At 47.4% G+C, this 20,249-nt stretch overlaps 1 protein-coding gene across 12 annotated transcripts in view; it reads right to left on the bottom strand.

Annotated features, from left to right (window-relative positions):
• Window positions 1-20,249, bottom strand: part of cacna1g (calcium channel, voltage-dependent, T type, alpha 1G subunit) — a 296,305-nt gene that overhangs the window by 85,681 nt on the left and 190,375 nt on the right. For all 12 annotated transcript variants that reach the window (XM_072455517.1, XM_072455513.1, XM_072455523.1 and 9 more), the window contains one exon: window positions 2,776-2,902. In XM_072455517.1, the coding sequence (XP_072311618.1) occupies window positions 2,776-2,902 (127 nt within the window). The remainder of the gene's footprint in view (window positions 1-2,775; window positions 2,903-20,249) is intronic.

Raw genomic sequence — 20,249 nt, 5'->3', positions numbered from 1 at the left:
ACTAAACCATGTGTACTAAACCACGTGTACTAAACCTAAAAGTCTAAAAGAGGACTACTCGAAGTCTAAAGCAGGACTAATCCAGGACAATCATGGCTAATATGAACAATCCTTGTCTAGATGGAAACAGGGAAAAGTCTGAACAAATCAATGGATTTGGAAAAGATTAGCATTGATCTATTCTGTGGACTCATAGTTTTGATTCATTCATCACAGAGAGTTTGGTGGAGACATTGAAACAGAAACGTTTGGCAGAGCGAATGGGAAAAGCATATTTGTATAATGCATTAAGCGCTGTCTGATTGTAATGGCCACTGCGATTGTTCTTTTAAAGTTTCCTGGCAGCAGCTGGACAGAGACAAGACAGGCTTTTTGTGGTCAAATGAACCACCTCTGGTTTTGTGTGGACAGATCTGATCCATTGTTATCTTTGACTGACTTCAAAATGCATACTTCATGAGAATCAGTTTGGTTTTCATCGTTTTAAGTTGATCAAAGGCGTTTAGAGAGCAGTTCAGAAGTCTGGATTATAGTTTAAAGAAGTCAAAACAGAATAGCTGCTTTGACGTGACTGAAACTGATACAGACAAGAAATCTGTGACGCATTAGAACTGACGAAATTGGATTTTTTGAATGAATGAATGATCAAAATAAATTTAGCTGACATAATGTGTAGTATTATATTCAAAGGAAAGAAGCCGCTCACAGTGAAGACGCCTGTTTTTCAGTTCAATTTTTTTTAAACTAACACTTAAACTTAAACATGATGTACTTTAATGTAGTTTATACCCTATTTCTACATTATATTTTAGAGCAAATGATTCTACCATACTAGGAACCAACATGTACACACAAAAACAAATATTGCTATTATATTATTATTTTTGAATATTGTTATGTTTATTAACAGCAATATTCCCTCCATAATTTTTTGTCAATAACAAACAGACAAACAACAACAGAACTAAGATACCAAAACGTTACTTATAAAGAGTATGTACACTCAGCGTCACTTCTAAATGTATGATTGGTCGTGTGTGACAGCACTGATGATTCCAGCTGTATAATTCTCCCCTTAACGACGGGTTAATGGTGCCACTCTCCGCGATGTGTTGTGGTCCCATCATTAATCTGCCACTTAGACAGATGCTGAGCGGACATGAGCACTGCGGCTGTACACCAAGGACATGTTCTTGCCCCTATAGAGTTTGTCCTTGTGTGTGCATGCTCAGGTGAAACCAGAGCAGTGGGGACAATACAGTGCCCTTCATTAATAATGGCTAAAATCCATGATGATGATGATGGGGGAAATGTTCTGAGACTTTGGGGCGGCAGTGGCAACGTGGATGAGTGTTCACCTCCAAACTCGAAGATTAGCCGTTTGATAGCAACTACTCCTAATGGTTTTCCAGCGTAAGCCATTTGATGTTCGCAAACGGGAGTTTTAGCATCCAAAAAATATAATGACTAAAAGATGCAGGCTGCAAGGATATTACTGCAGGAAAATATATGAACTGTAAACCACTCTGGAATCAGTAAAAGTGCAAATGCACCTAGATGGATGTGGTTGTATTGTAAACACTCTTTGGTTTATCCATCAGCACCAACGCAGCTCTTCACAATGACGCTACCAACACCCGGTCAGTCTGTAACTTAGCCGGGAAACACGTGCTCATGTAACATATAACCACGCAAAAAAACATCTTACAAATATTTGATGATGTCATACTGTTTGGCAAATCAAGAGTTCATGTCTACTATAACTGTGAGAACAGTGGAGCAGAGCAGCTTTATTCATGTACAAAATGTCTTGTGATACAAGGTTTCTCACAACTGAGATACCAAATATGGCTAATTGAAAAATTAATGATTTAAAACAGCAATTCCTGTTAACCTTCCAACATACAGTATTTGCCGAGGATGTTGTTGTTTGCGAAGAGCTCTTTTGGGCCTCAGCAGGAGGCATCTATAGGACGGCGTGTTCCAAAGGTCACAGCGCAGGAGATAGTTGCTCTATGATTGAGTTCTGGCGCCGTGAAAGAAGGAGAGATGCGAACTCTCATCCATCAATAACGGAATGTGAAACCTCTTTACCTCCCTGAGATGGATGAGCAGGCCACAATGACATGGGTGAGGAGGAGAGCAGTGGGGCGCCATACTGCTGATGGGAGAGACGGCCATAACTCTAGATGTGAAAATATCATCTAAACCTGCTGATCGTTTGCCTTTGTTAAGAGATATTTTTCATTCATTCATCCACAAAGGAAGTGACTTGGACACAACAGATTCATATCATTCAGTTTGTTTGAGCGTTTGTGCGTCACAGTTTTATGTCCATGTTCACAGATCTCAAAAGGAGTGTGAAGGATGAAGGACGTAACATTTCGACACAATGTTAATTTAAATGCCAAATCCACTTTCAGCCACTCTTGCTGGGTGGACACGAGCAGGGGGGACTATGTGGTTCCACTGACTTAATAGGAATTGGGGTTCTTGGCACTGGTATGTGTGATAACTTCTATTGTTCTGTGTTTTCTATTTCGTTGATTTGGTGCTTTTTTTGGTGGTAATGGAGTAAACTACTGATTGGAAAAGGTTTAAATTGAATGATCAAAGAAATAAACTACTACCACTGCCTGAGTTGATGATGTGAACCTGACTGTGCTGCAACGTGGGAGCAAAAAACAAAGATATGACAATCAAAATAACTCGACGACAAGTACTGCAACGTTGTTCCTCCTTTGCTGATCCACGGACCAAGATGGCCGCCCTCACCTGGACTCCAAGGATGCCGAAGATGATGAAGAACGCACAGCAGATGACCACGATGTTCCCGATGGGTTTGAGGGACGACATGAGGGTCTCCACCACCAGCTTCAGGCCGGGAGCTCTGCTGATCACTCTGGAAAACAATACAAACATGGGAAAGGTTCACTCAGGTTCCACTTTCACTTTTACTCGTCTTAAAAATTATCAAGGTGTAAAAAAGGTGTAAAAGTAATAAAAACTGGTCTTGTCGGGAGGCACCAATAAAATTGTTATTTGAGAGTCTGTTTTCATTTCTACCAAAATCACTATAGTAAGAGTAAAGTGTACTTGCTACGAAAAACAATACTCTACATAAAACAACATTATTATTCAGAGTTGCACTAAAGGAAATATCATGGCATATTCATATTTTCCCTTCGCTTGGCGCTGCTTTTCTAGGTTCTCTGATAAAACTCGACATTTGTCCTTTAGGCCATGATCCGCTCCAGTGCCTGCGGTGGTGTGCTCCTCATCGCTCCTCATCGCTCCTCGTTGCTCCTCGTCGCTCCTCGTCGCTCCTCGTCGCTCCTCGTCGCTCCTCGTCGCTCCTCGTCGCTCCTCGTCGCTCCTCGTTGCTCCTTGTCGCTGCTCATCGCTGCTCATCGCTGCTCATCGCTGCTCATCGCTCCTCATTCATCGCTCCTCATTCATCGCTCCTCATTCATTGCTCCTCATTCATCGCTCCTCATCGCTCCTCGTCGCTCCTCATCGCTGCTCATCGCTCCTCGTTGCTCCTCGTCACTCCTCATCGCTGCTCATCGCTCCTCGTCGCTCCTCATCGCTCCTCGTCGCTCCTCATCGCTCCTCATCGCTCCTCGTTGCTCCTCGTCACTCCTCATCGCTGCTCATCGCTCCTCGTCGCTGCTCATCGATCCTCGTCGCTCCTCATCGCTCCTCATCGCTGCTCATCGCTCCTCGTTGCTCCTCGTTGCTCCTCGTCGCTCCTCGTCGCTCCTCGTTCCTCGTTGCTCCTCGTTGCTCCTCGTCGCTCCTCGACGCTCCTCGTCGCTCCTCGTTGCTCCTTGTCGCTGCTCATCGCTGCTCATCGCTCCTCATCGCTCCTCATTCATCGCTCCTCGTCGCTGTTCATCGCTCCTCATCGCTCCTCATTCATCGCACCTCATCGCTCCTCGTCGCTCCTCATCGCTCCTCGTTGCTCCTCGTCACTCCTCATCGCTGCTCATCGCTGCTCGTCGCTGCTCGTCGCTGCTCATCGATCCTCGTTGCTCCTCGTCGCTCATCGTTGCTCCTCGTCGCTCCTTGTCGCTCCTCATCGCTCCTCATTCATCGCTCCTCGTCGCTCCTCATCGCTGCTCGTCGCTCCTCATCGCTCCTTGTCACTCCTCGTCGCTGCTCATCGCTCCTCATTCATCGCTCCTCATCGCTGCTCATCGCTCCTCATCGCTGCTCATCGCTCCTCATCGCTCCTCATCGCTCCTCATTCATTGCTCCTCGTTGCTCCTCGTCGCTCCTTGTCGCTCCTCATCGCTCCTCATTCATCGCTCCTCGTCGCTGCTCATCGCTCCTCATCGCTGCTCATCGCTCCTCATCGCTCCTCATTCATTGCTCCTCGTTGCTCCTCGTCGCTCCTTGTCGCTCCTCATCGCTCCTCATTCATCGCTCCTCATCGCTCCTCATTCATCGCTCCTCATCGCTCATTCATCGCTCCTCATCGCTCCTCATCGCTCATTCATCGCTCCTCATCGCTCCTCATCGCTCCTCATTCATCGCTCCTCATCGCTCCTCATTCATCGCTCCTCATCGCTCATTCATCGCTCCTCATCGCTCCTCATTCATCGCTCCTCGTCGCTGTTCATCGCTCCTCATCGCTCCTTGTCACTCCTCGTCGCTGCTCATCGCTCCTCATTCATCGCTCCTCATCGCTCCTCATTCATCGCTCCTCATCGCTCATTCATCGCTCCTCATCGCTCCTCATCGCTCCTCATTCATCGCTCCTCATCGCTCCTCATCGCTCCTCATCGCTCCTCATTCATCGCTCCTCATCGCTCCTCATTCATCGCTCCTCATCGCTCCTCATTCATCGCTCCTCGTCGCTGTTCATCGCTCCTCATCGCTCCTTGTCACTCCTCGTCGCTCCTTGTCACTCCTCGTCGCTGCTCATCGCTCCTCATTCATCGCTCCTCATCGCTCCTCATTGCTCCTCATCGCTCCTCATCGCTGCTCATCGCTCCTCATCGCTGCTCATTGCTCCTCATCGCTCCTCATTCATCGCTCCTCATCGCTTCTCATTGCTCCTCATCGCTCCTCATCGCTGCTCATCGCTCCTCATCGCTGCTCATCGCTCCTCATCGCTCCTCATTCATCGCTCCTCATCGCTCCTCATTCATCGCTCCTCATCGCTCCTCATCGCTCCTCATCGCTCATTCATCGCTGCTCATCGCTCCTCATCGCTCCTCATCGCTCCTCATTCATCGCTCCTCATCGCTCCTCATCACTGCTCATTGCTCCTCATCGCTCCTCATTCATCGCTCCTCATCGCTCCTCATCGCTCATTCATCGCTCCTCATCGCTCCTCATCGCTCCTCATCGCTCCTCATTCATCGCTCCTCATCGCTCCTCATTCATCGCTCCTCATCGCTCATTCATCGCTCCTCATCGCTCCTCATTCATCGCTCCTCATCGCTCCTCATCACTGCTCATTGCTCCTCATCGCTCCTCGTTGCTCCTCGTCGCTCCTCGTCGCTCCTCGTCGCTCCTCGTCGCTCCTCGTTGCTCCTTGTCGCTGCTCATCGCTGCTCATCGCTCCTCATCGCTCCTCATCGCTCCTCATTCATCGCTCCTCATTCATCGCTCCTCATCGCTCCTCATTCATTGCTCCTCATTCATCGCTCCTCATCGCTCCTCGTCGCTCCTCATCGCTGCTCATCGCTCCTCGTTGCTCCTCGTCACTCCTCATCTCTGCTCATCGATCCTCGTCGCTCCTCATCGCTCCTCATCGCTGCTCATCGCTCCTCGTTGCTCCTCGTTGCTCCTCGTCGCTCCTCGTCGCTCCTCGTTCCTCGTTGCTCCTCGTTGCTCCTCGTCGCTCCTCGACGCTCCTCGTCGCTCCTCGTTGCTCCTTGTCGCTGCTCATCGCTCCTCATCGCTCCTCATTCATCGCTCCTTGTCGCTGTTCATCGCTCCTCATCGCTCCTCATTCATCGCACCTCATCGCTCCTCGTCGCTCCTCATCGCTCCTCGTTGCTCCTCGTCACTCCTCATCGCTGCTCATCGCTGCTCGTCGCTGCTCGTCGCTGCTCATCGATCCTCGTTGCTCCTCGTCGCTCATCGTTGCTCCTCGTCGCTCCTTGTCGCTCCTCATCGCTCCTCATTCATCGCTCCTCGTCGCTCCTCATCGCTGCTCGTCGCTCCTCATCGCTCCTTGTCACTCCTCGTCGCTGCTCATCGCTCCTCATTCATCGCTCCTCATCGCTGCTCATCGCTCCTCATCGCTGCTCATCGCTCCTCATCGCTCCTCATTGCTCCTCATTCATTGCTCCTCGTTGCTCCTCGTCGCTCCTTGTCGCTCCTCATCGCTCCTCATTCATCGCTCCTCGTCGCTGCTCATCGCTCCTCATCGCTGCTCATCGCTCCTCATCGCTCCTCATTCATTGCTCCTCGTTGCTCCTCGTCGCTCCTTGTCGCTCCTCATCGCTCCTCATTCATCGCTCCTCATCGCTCCTCATTCATCGCTCCTCATCGCTCATTCATCGCTCCTCATCGCTCCTCATTCATCGCTCCTCGTCGCTGTTCATCGCTCCTCATCGCTCCTTGTCACTCCTCGTCGCTGCTCATCGCTCCTCATTCATCGCTCCTCATCGCTCCTCATTCATCGCTCCTCATCGCTCATTCATCGCTCCTCATCGCTCCTCATTCATCGCTCCTCATCGCTCCTCATCGCTCCTCATCGCTCCTCATTCATCGCTCCTCATCGCTCCTCATTCATCGCTCCTCATCGCTCCTCATTCATCGCTCCTCGTCGCTGTTCATCGCTCCTCATCGCTCCTCGTCGCTGCTCATCGCTCCTCATTCATCGCTCCTCATCGCTCCTCATTGCTCCTCATCGCTCCTCATCGCTGCTCATCGCTCCTCATCGCTGCTCATTGCTCCTCATCGCTCCTCATTCATCGCTCCTCATCGCTCCTCATTGCTCCTCATCGCTGCTCATCGCTCCTCATCGCTGCTCATCGCTCCTCATCGCTCCTCATTCATCGCTCCTCATCGCTGCTCATCGCTCCTCATCGCTCCTCATTCATCGCTCCTCATCGCTCCTCATCACTGCTCATTGCTCCTCATCGCTCCTCATTCATCGCTCCTCATCGCTCCTCATCGCTCATTCATCGCTCCTCATCGCTCCTCATCGCTCCTCATCGCTCCTCATCGCTCCTCATTCATCGCTCCTCATCGCTCCTCATTCATCGCTCCTCATCGCTCATTCATCGCTCCTCATCGCTCCTCATTCATCGCTCCTCATCGCTCCTCATCACTGCTCATTGCTCCTCATCGCTCCTCGTTACTCCTCGTCGCTCCTCGTTGCTCCTCGTCGCTCCTCGTCGCTCCTCGTCGCTCCTCGTTGCTCCTTGTCGCTGCTCATCGCTCCTCATCGCTCCTCATTCATCGCTCCTCATTCATCGCTCCTCATCGCTCCTCATTCATTGCGCCTCATTCATCGCTCCTCATCGCTCCTCGTCGCTCCTCATCGCTGCTCATCGCTCCTCGTTGCTCCTCGTCACTCCTCATCGCTGCTCATCGCTCCTCGTCGCTGCTCATCGATCCTCGTCGCTCCTCATCGCTCCTCATCGCTACTCATCGCTCCTCGTTGCTCCTCGTTGCTCCTCGTCGCTCCTCGTCGCTCCTCGTTCCTCGTTGCTCCTCGTTGCTCCTCGTCGCTCCTCGACGCTCCTCGTCGCTCCTCGTTGCTCCTTGTCGCTGCTCATCGCTGCTCATCGCTCCTCATCGCTCCTCATTCATCGCTCCTCGTCGCTGTTCATCGCTCCTCATCGCTCCTCATTCATCGCACCTCATCGCTCCTCGTCGCTCCTCATCGCTCCTCGTTGCTCCTCGTCACTCCTCATCGCTGCTCATCGCTGCTCGTCGCTGCTCGTCGCTGCTCGTCGCTGCTCATCGATCCTCGTTGCTCCTCGTCGCTCATCGTTGCTCCTCGTCGCTCCTTGTCGCTCCTCATCGCTCCTCATTCATCGCTCCTCGTCGCTCCTCATCGCTGCTCGTCGCTCCTCATCGCTCCTTGTCACTCCTCGTCGCTGCTCATCGCTCCTCATTCATCGCTCCTCATCGCTGCTCATCGCTCCTCATCGCTGCTCATCGCTCCTCATCGCTCCTCATCGCTCCTCATTCATTGCTCCTCGTTGCTCCTCGTCGCTCCTTGTCGCTCCTCATCGCTCCTCATTCATCGCTCCTCGTCGCTGCTCATCGCTCCTCATCGCTGCTCATCGCTCCTCATCGCTCCTCATCGCTCCTCATTCATTGCTCCTCGTTGCTCCTCGTCGCTCCTTGTCGCTCCTCATCGCTCCTCATTCATCGCTCTTCATCGCTCCTCATCGCTCATTCATCGCTCCTCATCGCTCCTCATCGCTCCTCATTCATCGCTCCTCATCGCTCCTCATTCATCGCTCCTCATCGCTCATTCATCGCTCCTCATCGCTCCTCATTCATCGCTCCTCGTCGCTGTTCATCGCTCCTCGTCGCTCCTTGTCACTCCTCGTCGCTGCTCATCGCTCCTCATTCATCGCTCCTAATCGCTCCTCATTGCTCCTCATCGCTCCTCATCGCTGCTCATCGCTCCTCATCGCTGCTCATTGCTCCTCATCGCTCCTCATTCATTGCTCCTCATCGCTCCTCATTGCTCCTCATCGCTCCTCATCGCTGCTCATCGCTCCTCATCGCTGCTCATCGCTCCTCATCGCTCCTCATTCATCGCTCCTCATCGCTGCTCATCGCTCCTCATCGCTCCTCATTCATCGCTCCTCATCGCTCCTCATCACTGCTCATTGCTCCTCATCGCTCCTCATTCATCGCTCCTCATCGCTCCTCATCGCTCATTCATCGCTCCTCATCGCTCCTCATCGCTCCTCATTCATCGCTCCTCATCGCTCCTCATTCATCGCTCCTCATCGCTCATTCATCGCTCCTCATCGCTCCTCATTCATCGCTCCTCATCGCTCCTCATCACTGCTCATTGCTCCTCATCGCTCCTCATTCATCGCTCCTCATCGCTCCTCATCGCTCATTCATCGCTCCTCATCGCTCCTCATCGCTCCTCATTCATCGCTCCTCATCGCTCCTCATTCATCGCTCCTCATCGCTCATTCATCGCTCCTCATCGCTCCTCATTCATCGCTCCTCATCGCTCCTCATCACTGCTCATTGCTCCTCATCGCTCCTCATGGCTCCTCATGGCTCCTCATCGCTCCTCATGGCTCCTCATGGCTCCTCGTCGCTCCAGAGCCCTCGGGCAAACACTGACTCCACACTCTTGGTACAACACTGCCTCGGTGGCACCAGTTGTAAGAAAAATGCTAGGTTTAAAAGAGTTAACTCTTTAAGACGCAAGGTCAAAAAGATATGAAATAAAAAAGACAAGCTACAGTCATTAAAGTGGATGAGCAATGCATTCTTGTGGCTTTAACGCGGGCGTATGCATGGAATGTATGGAATAGATATAAAATAAATAGATACATTTGGTGTGTAAACTACCAAGAAACACACTAGACATCAATTACTCTAGTTGCCATGTGGTGACACCATTCAATTTAAATGTAAAGGTCATACGTCATAAGGCGCTGGTACAGCTGGCAGCCCGGTGTAAACGCTCTCTCTTCTTTCTCACACTTATTGTGCTTTATCTCCTATATTTTGTAAATATAGTTAGTATATTTTTTCTACTTTACTGTACGATAGGGACACGCGCTGGAATAGTTTTTTAATTCAACTGTTTTTGACTTTTTTCGGATGGATTTGAGCGTTTTTCGTTAGGTTCGTTGTGTTGTTGTGACGTGAGCTAGCTCCGAGTGAGCCCACCAGCCCCCCCCCCGCGCCCTCCGGCCGCGCTAAAGTACGGCGTGTCGTCGGTACACGTTTATATACACGTTTATATGAAAGAGGAACTTCACGAACGATCGGGACACGCACTGGAATCGCTTTAATTCAACTTGTTTTGACTTTATTCGGCTGGATTGAGTGTTTTCGTCGTGTCGTTGCGATGTGTCTTGGCTCTGAGTCCCCCGGCTCCGGCCCCGCCCCCCCCGGCTCCGGCCCCGCCCTCCGGCCCCGCCCCCCGGCTCCGGCCCCGCCCCCGGCCGGTGCCGTACCGCGTTTCCACAAAGGAGGAACTCATGAAACTGCGGAGAACAGTCGTCTTACCCGGAGATCGTCACGTTATCCCGGCGCAATACTGACCTAACCTAATACTGATGTGCAATTCTGTCATATGTGCAATTGCTGTTGGAATTCATGTGCAATTCATGTGCAATTACTGTGAAATTCATGTGCAATCTATGTGCTGTCGTGACACATATTCATGTGCAATTACTGTCGGGATCACATGCAATGGTATTTATTTATTTGTCTATGGGAGTTTTTATTTATTTGTAGGAGATCTTCTACTGAAAGTGTTTTTCAGACTTCCTATAAGTGATCTGTTCTTCTGTATCTACCTCTGTATCTACCTGCGTTGCACCAATGAAATTTCCCCATGTGGGACAATAAAGGAATATCTTATCTTATCTTAAAGTAATGCGACAGAAAGATTTTTTTTGCAAATAAATCCCTGCAACAACAACAATCTTTAATCAAGAACATTTGTCTTTTCCACAAGTTTATGGGACTCAAACCAAGGACCTTCTCACTTTAAGACTGAAATGATAAGCTCTCAGCCACAATAAGTTGAAAATTACTCAACTAATTATAAAAGGCAACATATTGCCAACAAATTGACTTTTTCGTGCTTTTAACGGTTTGAACGGTTATAATGGATTTCCCTCACCGTTCACTTCCAGTTGTGTTCTGATTCATTCTGTTTGAGTCATCCAGAATGCTCCTGCGTTTGTGTCAGACTCTTTGTAAAACACAGATAGTCAGTTCTGCAGTTCAACAGAAAGTCAATGAACCTGTTTCTATCATTAAAAAACACGTATTATGCATTATAAGTATTGTCATTGCCATTTAAACACTTTAGTTTTGACAACATAAAACAGCAAACTATATATTGAAAAGTACGCTTCGCTTTATATCAGTCAAGCGTTCCCTAATCAAGAATTGTGTTAGCACTCCATCTACTGGCAGCAGAGGGATGTACCATTGGGAAATAAACAAAAGCTAGCTTTCCCCCGACATGCTAATTTAAGCAAGCAGTTGTAATGATTGTGTTTTGAGGCAAAATTACCTCATAACGATTTATTTCTGTTTTTCTTCTAATTGCTTAATGCTTTTATGTGTTTGATCGATTATATGTTTAAATTATATTTGTATTGTGATTTTGATGTATTTCAATGATTGTAAAGCACTTTGTATGGCGCTGTGTAGGAATTGTGCTATACAAATACATGTTGCTTGCTTCAACACAGTACGGGAGACCTCCGCAGCTATAACTTTAACGTCACAAATTTGGGAAATTAGTGTTTTTTTCGCGGGGATTAGAGCGAGAGAACCTTGTAAACAGGATTCATCAAACAAGTATGTTTTTGTGGAGGAACCAGTGTTAGAACATGGTTTAAAAGTGCATAAAAAGGTCAATTTGGCAAAATGTGTTCTTTCATATAAATAAGTATGTGTGTTATAGTCACGTAAAAGCCTAATGTCTGTTAATTGCCTTGCTTGTATTAGCGCAGTACAATCTAGCAAGACCGAACAATTAGCATCACATTTTCCCACATGGCAACCCTGCTATGAGCTTTTCTAAGCACTGATCAATAGTGATGGAGATACATGGAGGTTAGCCAGCCGCTGCTTGTCCGTTTGGGTGTTTGTGAGCTGACAGCAGAGTGAAGGCCAGGTCAATAGCACATTAGACAGGACAGGAGGAAATATGCAGAGGGGCGGGAGATCGATGGCCCTGATCGGACAAAAATGAGCCTTTGTTTCTCATTGGTTTAAGGAACACGGAGGCAAAACGAGAGCTGGACCAAGCTGTAGAAGCTGTAGTACTAGTGAAAGACTGTAGAGGGGGCGAGGGTCTGACTGTGGTAGATATAGCAGAAGCTTGCGCTGGAAAACTAAAAAACAAACTATACTAATCGATACTAATAAAGCCATTTCTATTGTATAATGTTTATCTCGACCTATAATTCACATACATATTCAAAAGGAATTAAAAGTGAATGACATAATAAGATACACGCGGCGCAGAGGTGAGTGTAACAGAAGATTTAACATGTTTTGCATTGGTAGAATTGAGGCTTCTAAGTGTGTTAGTCATGGCAAATGCGCTGGAGAAAATGTGGTAAACGGGTTTAAAATGTGTATTTGATATAAGGAATTTGGCTCAGTGCGCAGCAGACAAGGAAACGGGCGCGCACGCTCTCTCCGGGACCGCGCAGGGACGAAGCTCCTCCGTCACAGACTCCCGCAGGATTTTGGCGAAAAATTCCTTCAGGCGGGGTATTAAGTCTTTTGACTTAATACCACTTTTATATTTCATTTAATGTTATTTTGTGTTGTCGGCGGTACTTTATAAAAACAAATAATAATAATGTATTTTATTTATAAATTAGAAATCAATCATCTAAGTGCGGCGGATCCGTAAACCACGTAATAAAATAACCGCGGCCTTGTGAAAAGTAACTTTACTTTTACAGTGCAATTCAACCCTCCAGCCTCCTTCTTCTTCTTCTTCTTCTTCTTCTTCTTCTTCTTCTTCTTCTTCTTCTTCTTCTTCTTCTTCTTCTTCTTCTTCTTCTTCTTCTTCTTCTTCTTCTTCTTCTTCTTCTTCTTCTTCTTCTTCTTCTTCTTCTTCTTCTTCTTCTTCTTCTTCTTCTTCTTCTTCTTCTTCTTCTTCTTCTTCTTCTTCTTCTTCTTCTTCTTCTTCTTCTTCTTCTTCTTCGCAAACATAGAAATGGGGAGGGACATTTTTATTTTTGTTCTAATGACTCAAGTCAGACTTAGATTCCAGAGAAAACACCTTTGGAATTTAGTAAACTTTTTTTTATTTAATTACGCAATATTTGGATGATTTGAATGGCACAGCACACAGCTGCCAGGCTCCAGGTGCAGCCGGCCACAGGGTCGTGAGTTGGAATCCCGTTCTTTCTCATCCCCCATTTCACGCATACTTTTCCTGTCTAATAAAGCCTTTGGGCTAAAAAAAATGTGAAAAAAAACAACAATAACTGTACTGGGATTGAGGATAAAGTTGTTTTTTTCTTCATGTTTTGTTCATCAGCACAAATTTTCTGGTTTCTGATTGTTCCTGTTTCTCATATGAAACAGCAGACCGGCCTCTCCCTGGGGGCTCCATCTGCAATAGTTTGATTAGCAGCAAACGAGAAACCTTCAAAGTCACAAATCTGGGAAATTGAGAAGTGTTTTTGTGAGGCTCCGAGAAGGAGCAGAGAAGACGACCGTGTAAACAGGAGCAATGAAACAAACCAGCATGAAATAAGCTCAATACAGTGGCTTTTCAACATTTAATCACATCACGACCAAAAACTTTAAAGCATGCAAAAGTATTCAGAGTCAATACTTTGTGGAACTGCTTTTCGTCTCTTGAGGTTTGTCCGTACAGCTTTGCTCACCGACTGACACTTTTGCCCATTCTTCTTTGCAAAAGAGCTCAAGCTCTGTCGGATTTGATGGAGAGCGTTAGTGAACAGCAGTTCTTGCCACAGATTCTTGATAGGATTTAAGTCTGGTCTTGACTGGGCCATTCTAACACATGAATATGTTTGGTTTGAGACCATTTGTCCTGCTGAAGGTGAAGCTCCTCCCCAGTCTTAAGTCTTTAGCAGACGCAAACAGGTTTTCTTCCAAGATCGCCCTGTATTTGGCTCCATCCATCAACTTTGAGCAGCTTCCCTGTCACTGCAGAAGAAAAGCAGCCCCACATTATGATGCTGCACCATCATGTTTGACAGTGGGACAGATGGTGTGTTCAGAGTCATGTGCCACATCACTTTTATACCACACATAGCATTTTACTTTTAGACCAAAATGGTATGGATAGAACGGGAGATTGACAGGTGGATCAGTGCAGCGTCGAAAGACAAAGCTCTCGATTTATCGGTCGATCTACGTTCCTGCCCTCACCTATGGTCATGAGCTTTGGGTAATGACCGAAAGGACAAGATCGCGGGTCGAAATGAGTTTCCTCCGCCGGGTGGCTGGGCGCTCCCTTAGAGATAAGGTGAGGAGCTCGGCCACATGAGCGGAGCTCCAAGTAGAGCCGCTACTCCTCAATGTCAAGAGGAGCCAGCTGAGGTGGCTCGGGCATCTGTTCCGGAGCCTCCTGGGCGCCTCCCTGGAGAGGTGTTCCGGGCATGTCCCACCGAGAAGAGGCCCCGGAGAACTTCCAGGACACACTGTAGGGACTATGTCTCTCAGCTGGCCTTGGAACACCTCGGGATCCTCCCGGAGGAGTTGGAGGAAGTGTCTGGGGAGAGGTGTCTGGGGAGAGTCCCTGCTTAGACTGCTGCCTCCTTGACCCGGCTCCGGATAAGCGGAAGAAGATGGATGGACCAAAATGGTAAACCCGAGGACCTTCTTCCACACGTTTGCTGTGTCCCCCGCATGACCTCTGGGGAAACTGCAAATAGGACTTCTTATGGCTGTTTTTTATCAATGGCTTCTTTCCACTCTTCCATAAAGGTCAAAATTGTGTAGTGCACGACTAATAGTTGTTCTGCAGCTCCTCCAGAGTTACCATGGGCCTCTCTTTTCCTCTGCCAGAGTCATCAAGGAGCACAAAGCATATGATCAAGTGAAATCTTGCCTGAAGTAATAGAAATTGGATTACGCTCTGCTTAATAAAATAAAAAGATTTACCACACCGGAGGAGGCATCGGCATTTGTCAGATCCTTGAGCAATTTGACATTCCCGCCTTTTTCCCTTTGTTTCAATGAAGGGGCCTGGACTTTTCTGGAGACATGTGAGTTTGTATGTTGTGTTTGACCTGAGAGTTATGTAACAAAAGCAGATTTATAAGAATGTTTTCAACAAAGTTAATACAATGGTCTGACGAGAATAACATCTATTCATGTTAACGGCATATTGAGTCCAATTAAGCTGTCAAAGATACTAACAAAGATGAAATATTATATACCAACAAGAAAACCATTTAAATAACTTAGAAAGAATCCTCTGACTGAGTTATTATAACCAATGAATTAAATTAAGCAATGACCACTGTGACCTTTTGGCTTATAGATCAGAACTTTCAAGGGAAATAATATTTAAATGATGCAAATGTATTAACAATTTGGGCAGATACTCTACTAATTACGTTAAAAATAAAAGTAAAGAGAGGTGATTTTATTTTGACTGACGAAGAATGGGAACATATACATATATCTCAGTGAACCACAAAATCATACATTTAGAGGGAATTCTGTTTCATAACATGATGTCAAAGTGCTCATTATTCACAGGGAGGTTCTAACTGTTGGAGAAACTATAGAGGTAATTGCTGTGTGTTTCGGAACTAAGATAAGATATTCCTTTATTGTCCACACATGGGGAAATTTCACTGTTGCAACGCAGGTAGATACAGAGGAAAAGGACAGATAACTTATAGGAAGTTTAAAAAATACACTCTTAATAGAAGAACTCTTATAAGCAAAACTCTAATAAACAAACAAACAAACAAACAAACCTCTCAGTTCTTAATAAGGAATGGAGGGGGAAAATAAAGATGAAATAAAAAAAAAACATAAAATAAAGATAAAATAGAATTAAATAAAAACATAAAATAAAGATAGATAAAATAAAAAAACATAAAATAAAGATAAAATAGAATTAAATAAAAACATTAAATAAATATAAAATAAAAACATTAAATAAAGATAAAATAGAATCAAATAAAAAAGATTAAATAACGATAAAATAAAAATAAAATAAAATAAAAACAAATAAAATAAAAACAACTGTCCAGTTGCTAAAATAATATTAGAGATCAACACAGTTTTTGAAAACATCACCCACTCGATTTCAGAACTCTGTGTTTGGGCCATGGACAATAGATATCTAGGGAAATAAAGGCCATCACATAAACCTGGATGACAAGTTTAAAATGTATATCTCTAAATGTAAGATTGTTTCCCATTCACCTGCAGCGTCTCCATCACATTGTGCTCGCTTTGCCTCAAATCATTTCACAGAATGTTTTATTGCAAACGAAAAATAAGACAATCTGTTGAATGAGTGCAGGATATATATATATTCAATGCTTTACTGTGGAACTTTCCGTCACAACCCCCCCAGTAAAGTCAAAGAATGCACTTTTTCAAAGCCCTGAAGTCAAAATCCCTTATTAAAGAAGTCAATGTTGTAACGAGAAGGAAACCCACGCTGCGACAGTTCTAAATTTATATCTGACACCAGCAAAAGAGGACAAGGAGCTGGCGCTGAAGAAACAGTGGCTGCTTCTAATCTACTGCCTGTGCTCGCGAATGCAACATGGCCTTGTTTTTTTGAGTTTGCCTTGTTTTTTGGATGTGATGAAAGCAAGAGCGCGGGAAGTGATGCGCAACACCTGCTTGTATTGTTCCCTCAGTGGAAAAGGAACAACAAGTAGGACACTGGGAGTAGGAAAGGGTGAATGTAAGTATACAGTAAGAGACAACTGTAAGAGAGGGGATAAAAAAGGAGGGAGAAGAAAAGAAGGAATAGAAGAAGGAGAGGAACTGCAACCCATTCGTCAGCTGGAGGCTGCAGTGGAGAACAGTGGAACAAAGGGCTGAGGCTCCACTGAGAACCACTGAACATCAGCAACATGTGAACAACTCAGATGAATACACCTGGATCACTCATGTCTGCTCCCTCTTTACCAAATCAAATTATGAACAACTTAACTAATCTGACAAGGAAAAATATATTTGTGATGCGTTTAACCAGCACTTTTCTGACACGGGAAATATTTCTGGTGATGTTCAATTCAATTCAATTTATTTTTGTGACGCCCAAAATCAGAACAACAGTTGCATCTGAGGGCGACAGTGGGGAAAAAAGTCCCATCTATTGCTGTTGCCCCAATACACGAGGATAGAGCTGATAATCAGTTTTCCCTTAAGCCCTTTACACAGTATGAAGTATTAAATATGTTGCTCTCTATAGATCCACAAAAGTCCACTGGAGCAGACACCTCAAACCTAAGTTACTTTTGTTTTCAGCCCCACTGATACTAAAATGTTTAGCTCATGTTTTAATCTCACAATACAAACTGAAAGTATCCGGTTACTATGGAAAACTGCTTTTGTTTTCATTTTGCATGAAGGAGGCCAGAAAAATAGTTTGAATAAACTATTTCTGAACAATCTCAAAACTATCCTGCCGAGCAAAGCTAATAACCAGATGTGTGCTTTCTTAAGCCAATATTAATGACCTATCACAGCTGCTACAAAGTCAAACATGACATCAATATCTGCTGTTTTTGTTGTTTTGTCAAAAGGTTTTGATTCTGTGGATCAGGGGTGAACACAGAGACAGAGACACACGAACATTCATCCACTATGGCCAAATGAGAGGTTTTTTGCCTCACACATGAATGTGATTGGACGGTGGGAGGAAGCTGGAGAGAACCCAGGGTAACAATGATAATATACATCCAACAAATATTTTAACACAAAACTTTTGTTTTTTCATGAGCGGCCATTGAGCGCCACCATTCAGGGTGATAGTGGTGATGGTACAGGGTGATGGTGGTGGTACAGGGTGATGGTGGTGGTACAGGGTGATGGTGGTGGTACAGGGTGATGGTGGTGGTACAGGGTGATGGTGGTGGTACAGGGTGATGGTGGTGGTACAGGGTGATGGTGGTGGTGGTACAGGGTGATGGTGGTGGTACAGGGTGATGGTGGTGGCGGTACAAGGTGATGGTGGCGGTACAGGGTGAAGGTGGTGGTACAGGGTGATGGTGGTGGTACAGGGTGATGGTGGTGGTACAGGGTGATGGTGGTGGTACAGGGTGATGGTGGTGGTACAGGGTGATAGTGGTGGTACAGGGTGATGGTGGTGGTACAGGGTGATGGTGGTGGTACAGGGTGATGGTGGTGGTACAGGGTGATGGTGGTGGTACAGGGTGATGTGGTGGTACAGGGTGATGGTGGTACAGGGTGATGGTGGTGGTACAGGGTGATGTGGTGGTACAGGGTGATGGTGGTGGTACAGGGTGAAGGTGGTGGTACAGGGTGATGGTGGTACAGGGTGATGGTGGTGGTACAGGGTGATGGTGGTACAGGGTGATGGTGGTGGTACAGGGTGATGGTGGTGGTACAGGGTGATGTGGTGGTACAGGGTGATGGTGGTGGTACAGGGTGAAGGTGGTGGTACAGGGTGATGGTGGTACAGGGTGATGGTGGTGGTACAGGGTGATGGTGGTACAGGGTGATGGTGGTGGTACAGGGTGAAGGTGGTGGTACAGGGTGATGGTGGTACAGGGTGATGGTGGTGGTACAGGGTGATGGTGGTGGCGGTACAAGGTGATGGTGGCGGTACAGGGTGAAGGTGGTGGTACAGGGTGATGGTGGTGGTACAGGGTGATGGTGGCGGTACAGGTTGAAGGTGGTGGTACAGGGTGATGGTGGTGGTACAGGGTGATGGTGGTGGTACAGGGTGAAGGTGGCGGTGGTACAGGGTGATGGTGGTACAGGGTGATGGTGGTGGTACAGGGTGATGGTGGCGGTGGTACAGGGTGATGGTAGTGGTACAGGGTGATGGTGGTACAGGGTGATGGTGGTGGTACAGTGTGATGGTGGTACAGGGTGATGGTGGTGGTACAGGGTGAAGGTGGTGGTACAGGGTGATGGTGGCGGTGGTACAGGGTGATGGTAGTGGTACAGGGTGATGGTGGTACAGGGTGATGGTGGTGGTACAGTGTGATGGTGGTACAGGGTGATGGTGGTGGTACAGGGTGAAGGTGGTGGTACAGGGTGATGGTGGCGGTACAGGGTGATGGTGGTGGTGGTACAGGGTGATAGTGGTGATGGTACAGGGTGATGGTGGTGGTACAGGGTGATGGTGGCGGTACAGGTTGAAGGTGGTGGTACAGGGTGATGGTGGTGGTACAGGGTGATGGTGGTACAGGGTGATGGTGGTGGTACAGGGTGGTAGTGGTGGTACAGGGTGATGTGGTGGTACAGGGTGATGGTGGTGGTACAGGGTGATGTGGTGGTACAGGGTGATGGTGGTGGTACAGGGTGAAGGTGGCTGTGGTATAGGGTGGGTGATGGTGGTGGTACAGGGTGATGGTGGTGGTACAGGGTGATGGTGGTACAGGGTGATGGTACAGGGTGATAGTGGTGGTACAGGGTGATGTGGTGGTACAGGGTGATGTGGTGGTACAGGGTGATGGTGGTACAGGGTGATGTGGCGGTACAAGGTGATGGTGGCGGTACAGGGTGATGTGGTGGTACAGGGTGATGGTGGTACAGGGTGGTGGTACAGGGTGATGTGGTGGTACAGGGTGATGTGGTGGTACAGGGTGATGTGGTGGTACAGGGTGATGTGGTGGTACAGGGTGATGGTGGTACAGGGTGATGTGGTGGTACAGGGTGATGGTGGTGGCGGTACAAGGTGATGGTGGCGGTACAGGGTGAAGGTGGTGGTACAGGGTGATGGTGGTGGTACAGGGTGATGGTGGTGGTACAGGGTGATGGTGGTACAGGGTGATGGTGGTGGTACAGGGTGATGGTGGTGGTACAGGGTGATGGTGGTACAGGGTGATGGTGGTACAGGGTGATGTGGTGGTACAGGGTGATGGTGGCGGTACAGGGTGAAGGTGGTGGTACAGGGTGATGGGGGTACGCAGAGGGGGGCGTGCCTGTTCCGCTCCACACTCATGCTGCTGCAGTGTCCCTGATGAGAAGACTGATGACAGTGACGGACTTTTAAAAGCTCCAGAACAGTCCCTTAAAATATATGACTAATTCACCAAACTTTTGGCACTATGCTTAATAAATTATAGCCCTGTCAAACCTTTTCCTTCTTTCCCCAAGTGAAGGGTATTATTTCTTCAAACAGGTTTCATATATTAAAATTCACTTTCTTATTTTTAAAAGAAATTCTGAAAATCAGCTTCAAATTTCCTGTAACCCATACGAGCGCGTCCAAACAACGGATCTGTGACTTTATGTGCACGTTTATAACCAGGGACGAGACGTTTTGAGGGACATGTGTTCTACATGAAAAAAGAGCCCCCAATGTGTGGACAGGAGCAGGTCAGTTCCATAGTGCCCACTCATGTGCCCCTCAGGTGCACCCTCAGGTGCCCCCTCAT

This window comes from Eucyclogobius newberryi, unplaced genomic scaffold (genome assembly GCF_026437365.1).
Source record: "Eucyclogobius newberryi isolate DKJ021-1_F unplaced genomic scaffold, fEucNew1.0.hap1 SCAF_20, whole genome shotgun sequence".
NCBI classification, from domain to species: Eukaryota; Metazoa; Chordata; class Actinopteri; order Gobiiformes; family Gobiidae; genus Eucyclogobius; species Eucyclogobius newberryi.
This window is presented reverse-complemented; position numbering and strand designations above follow the sequence as displayed.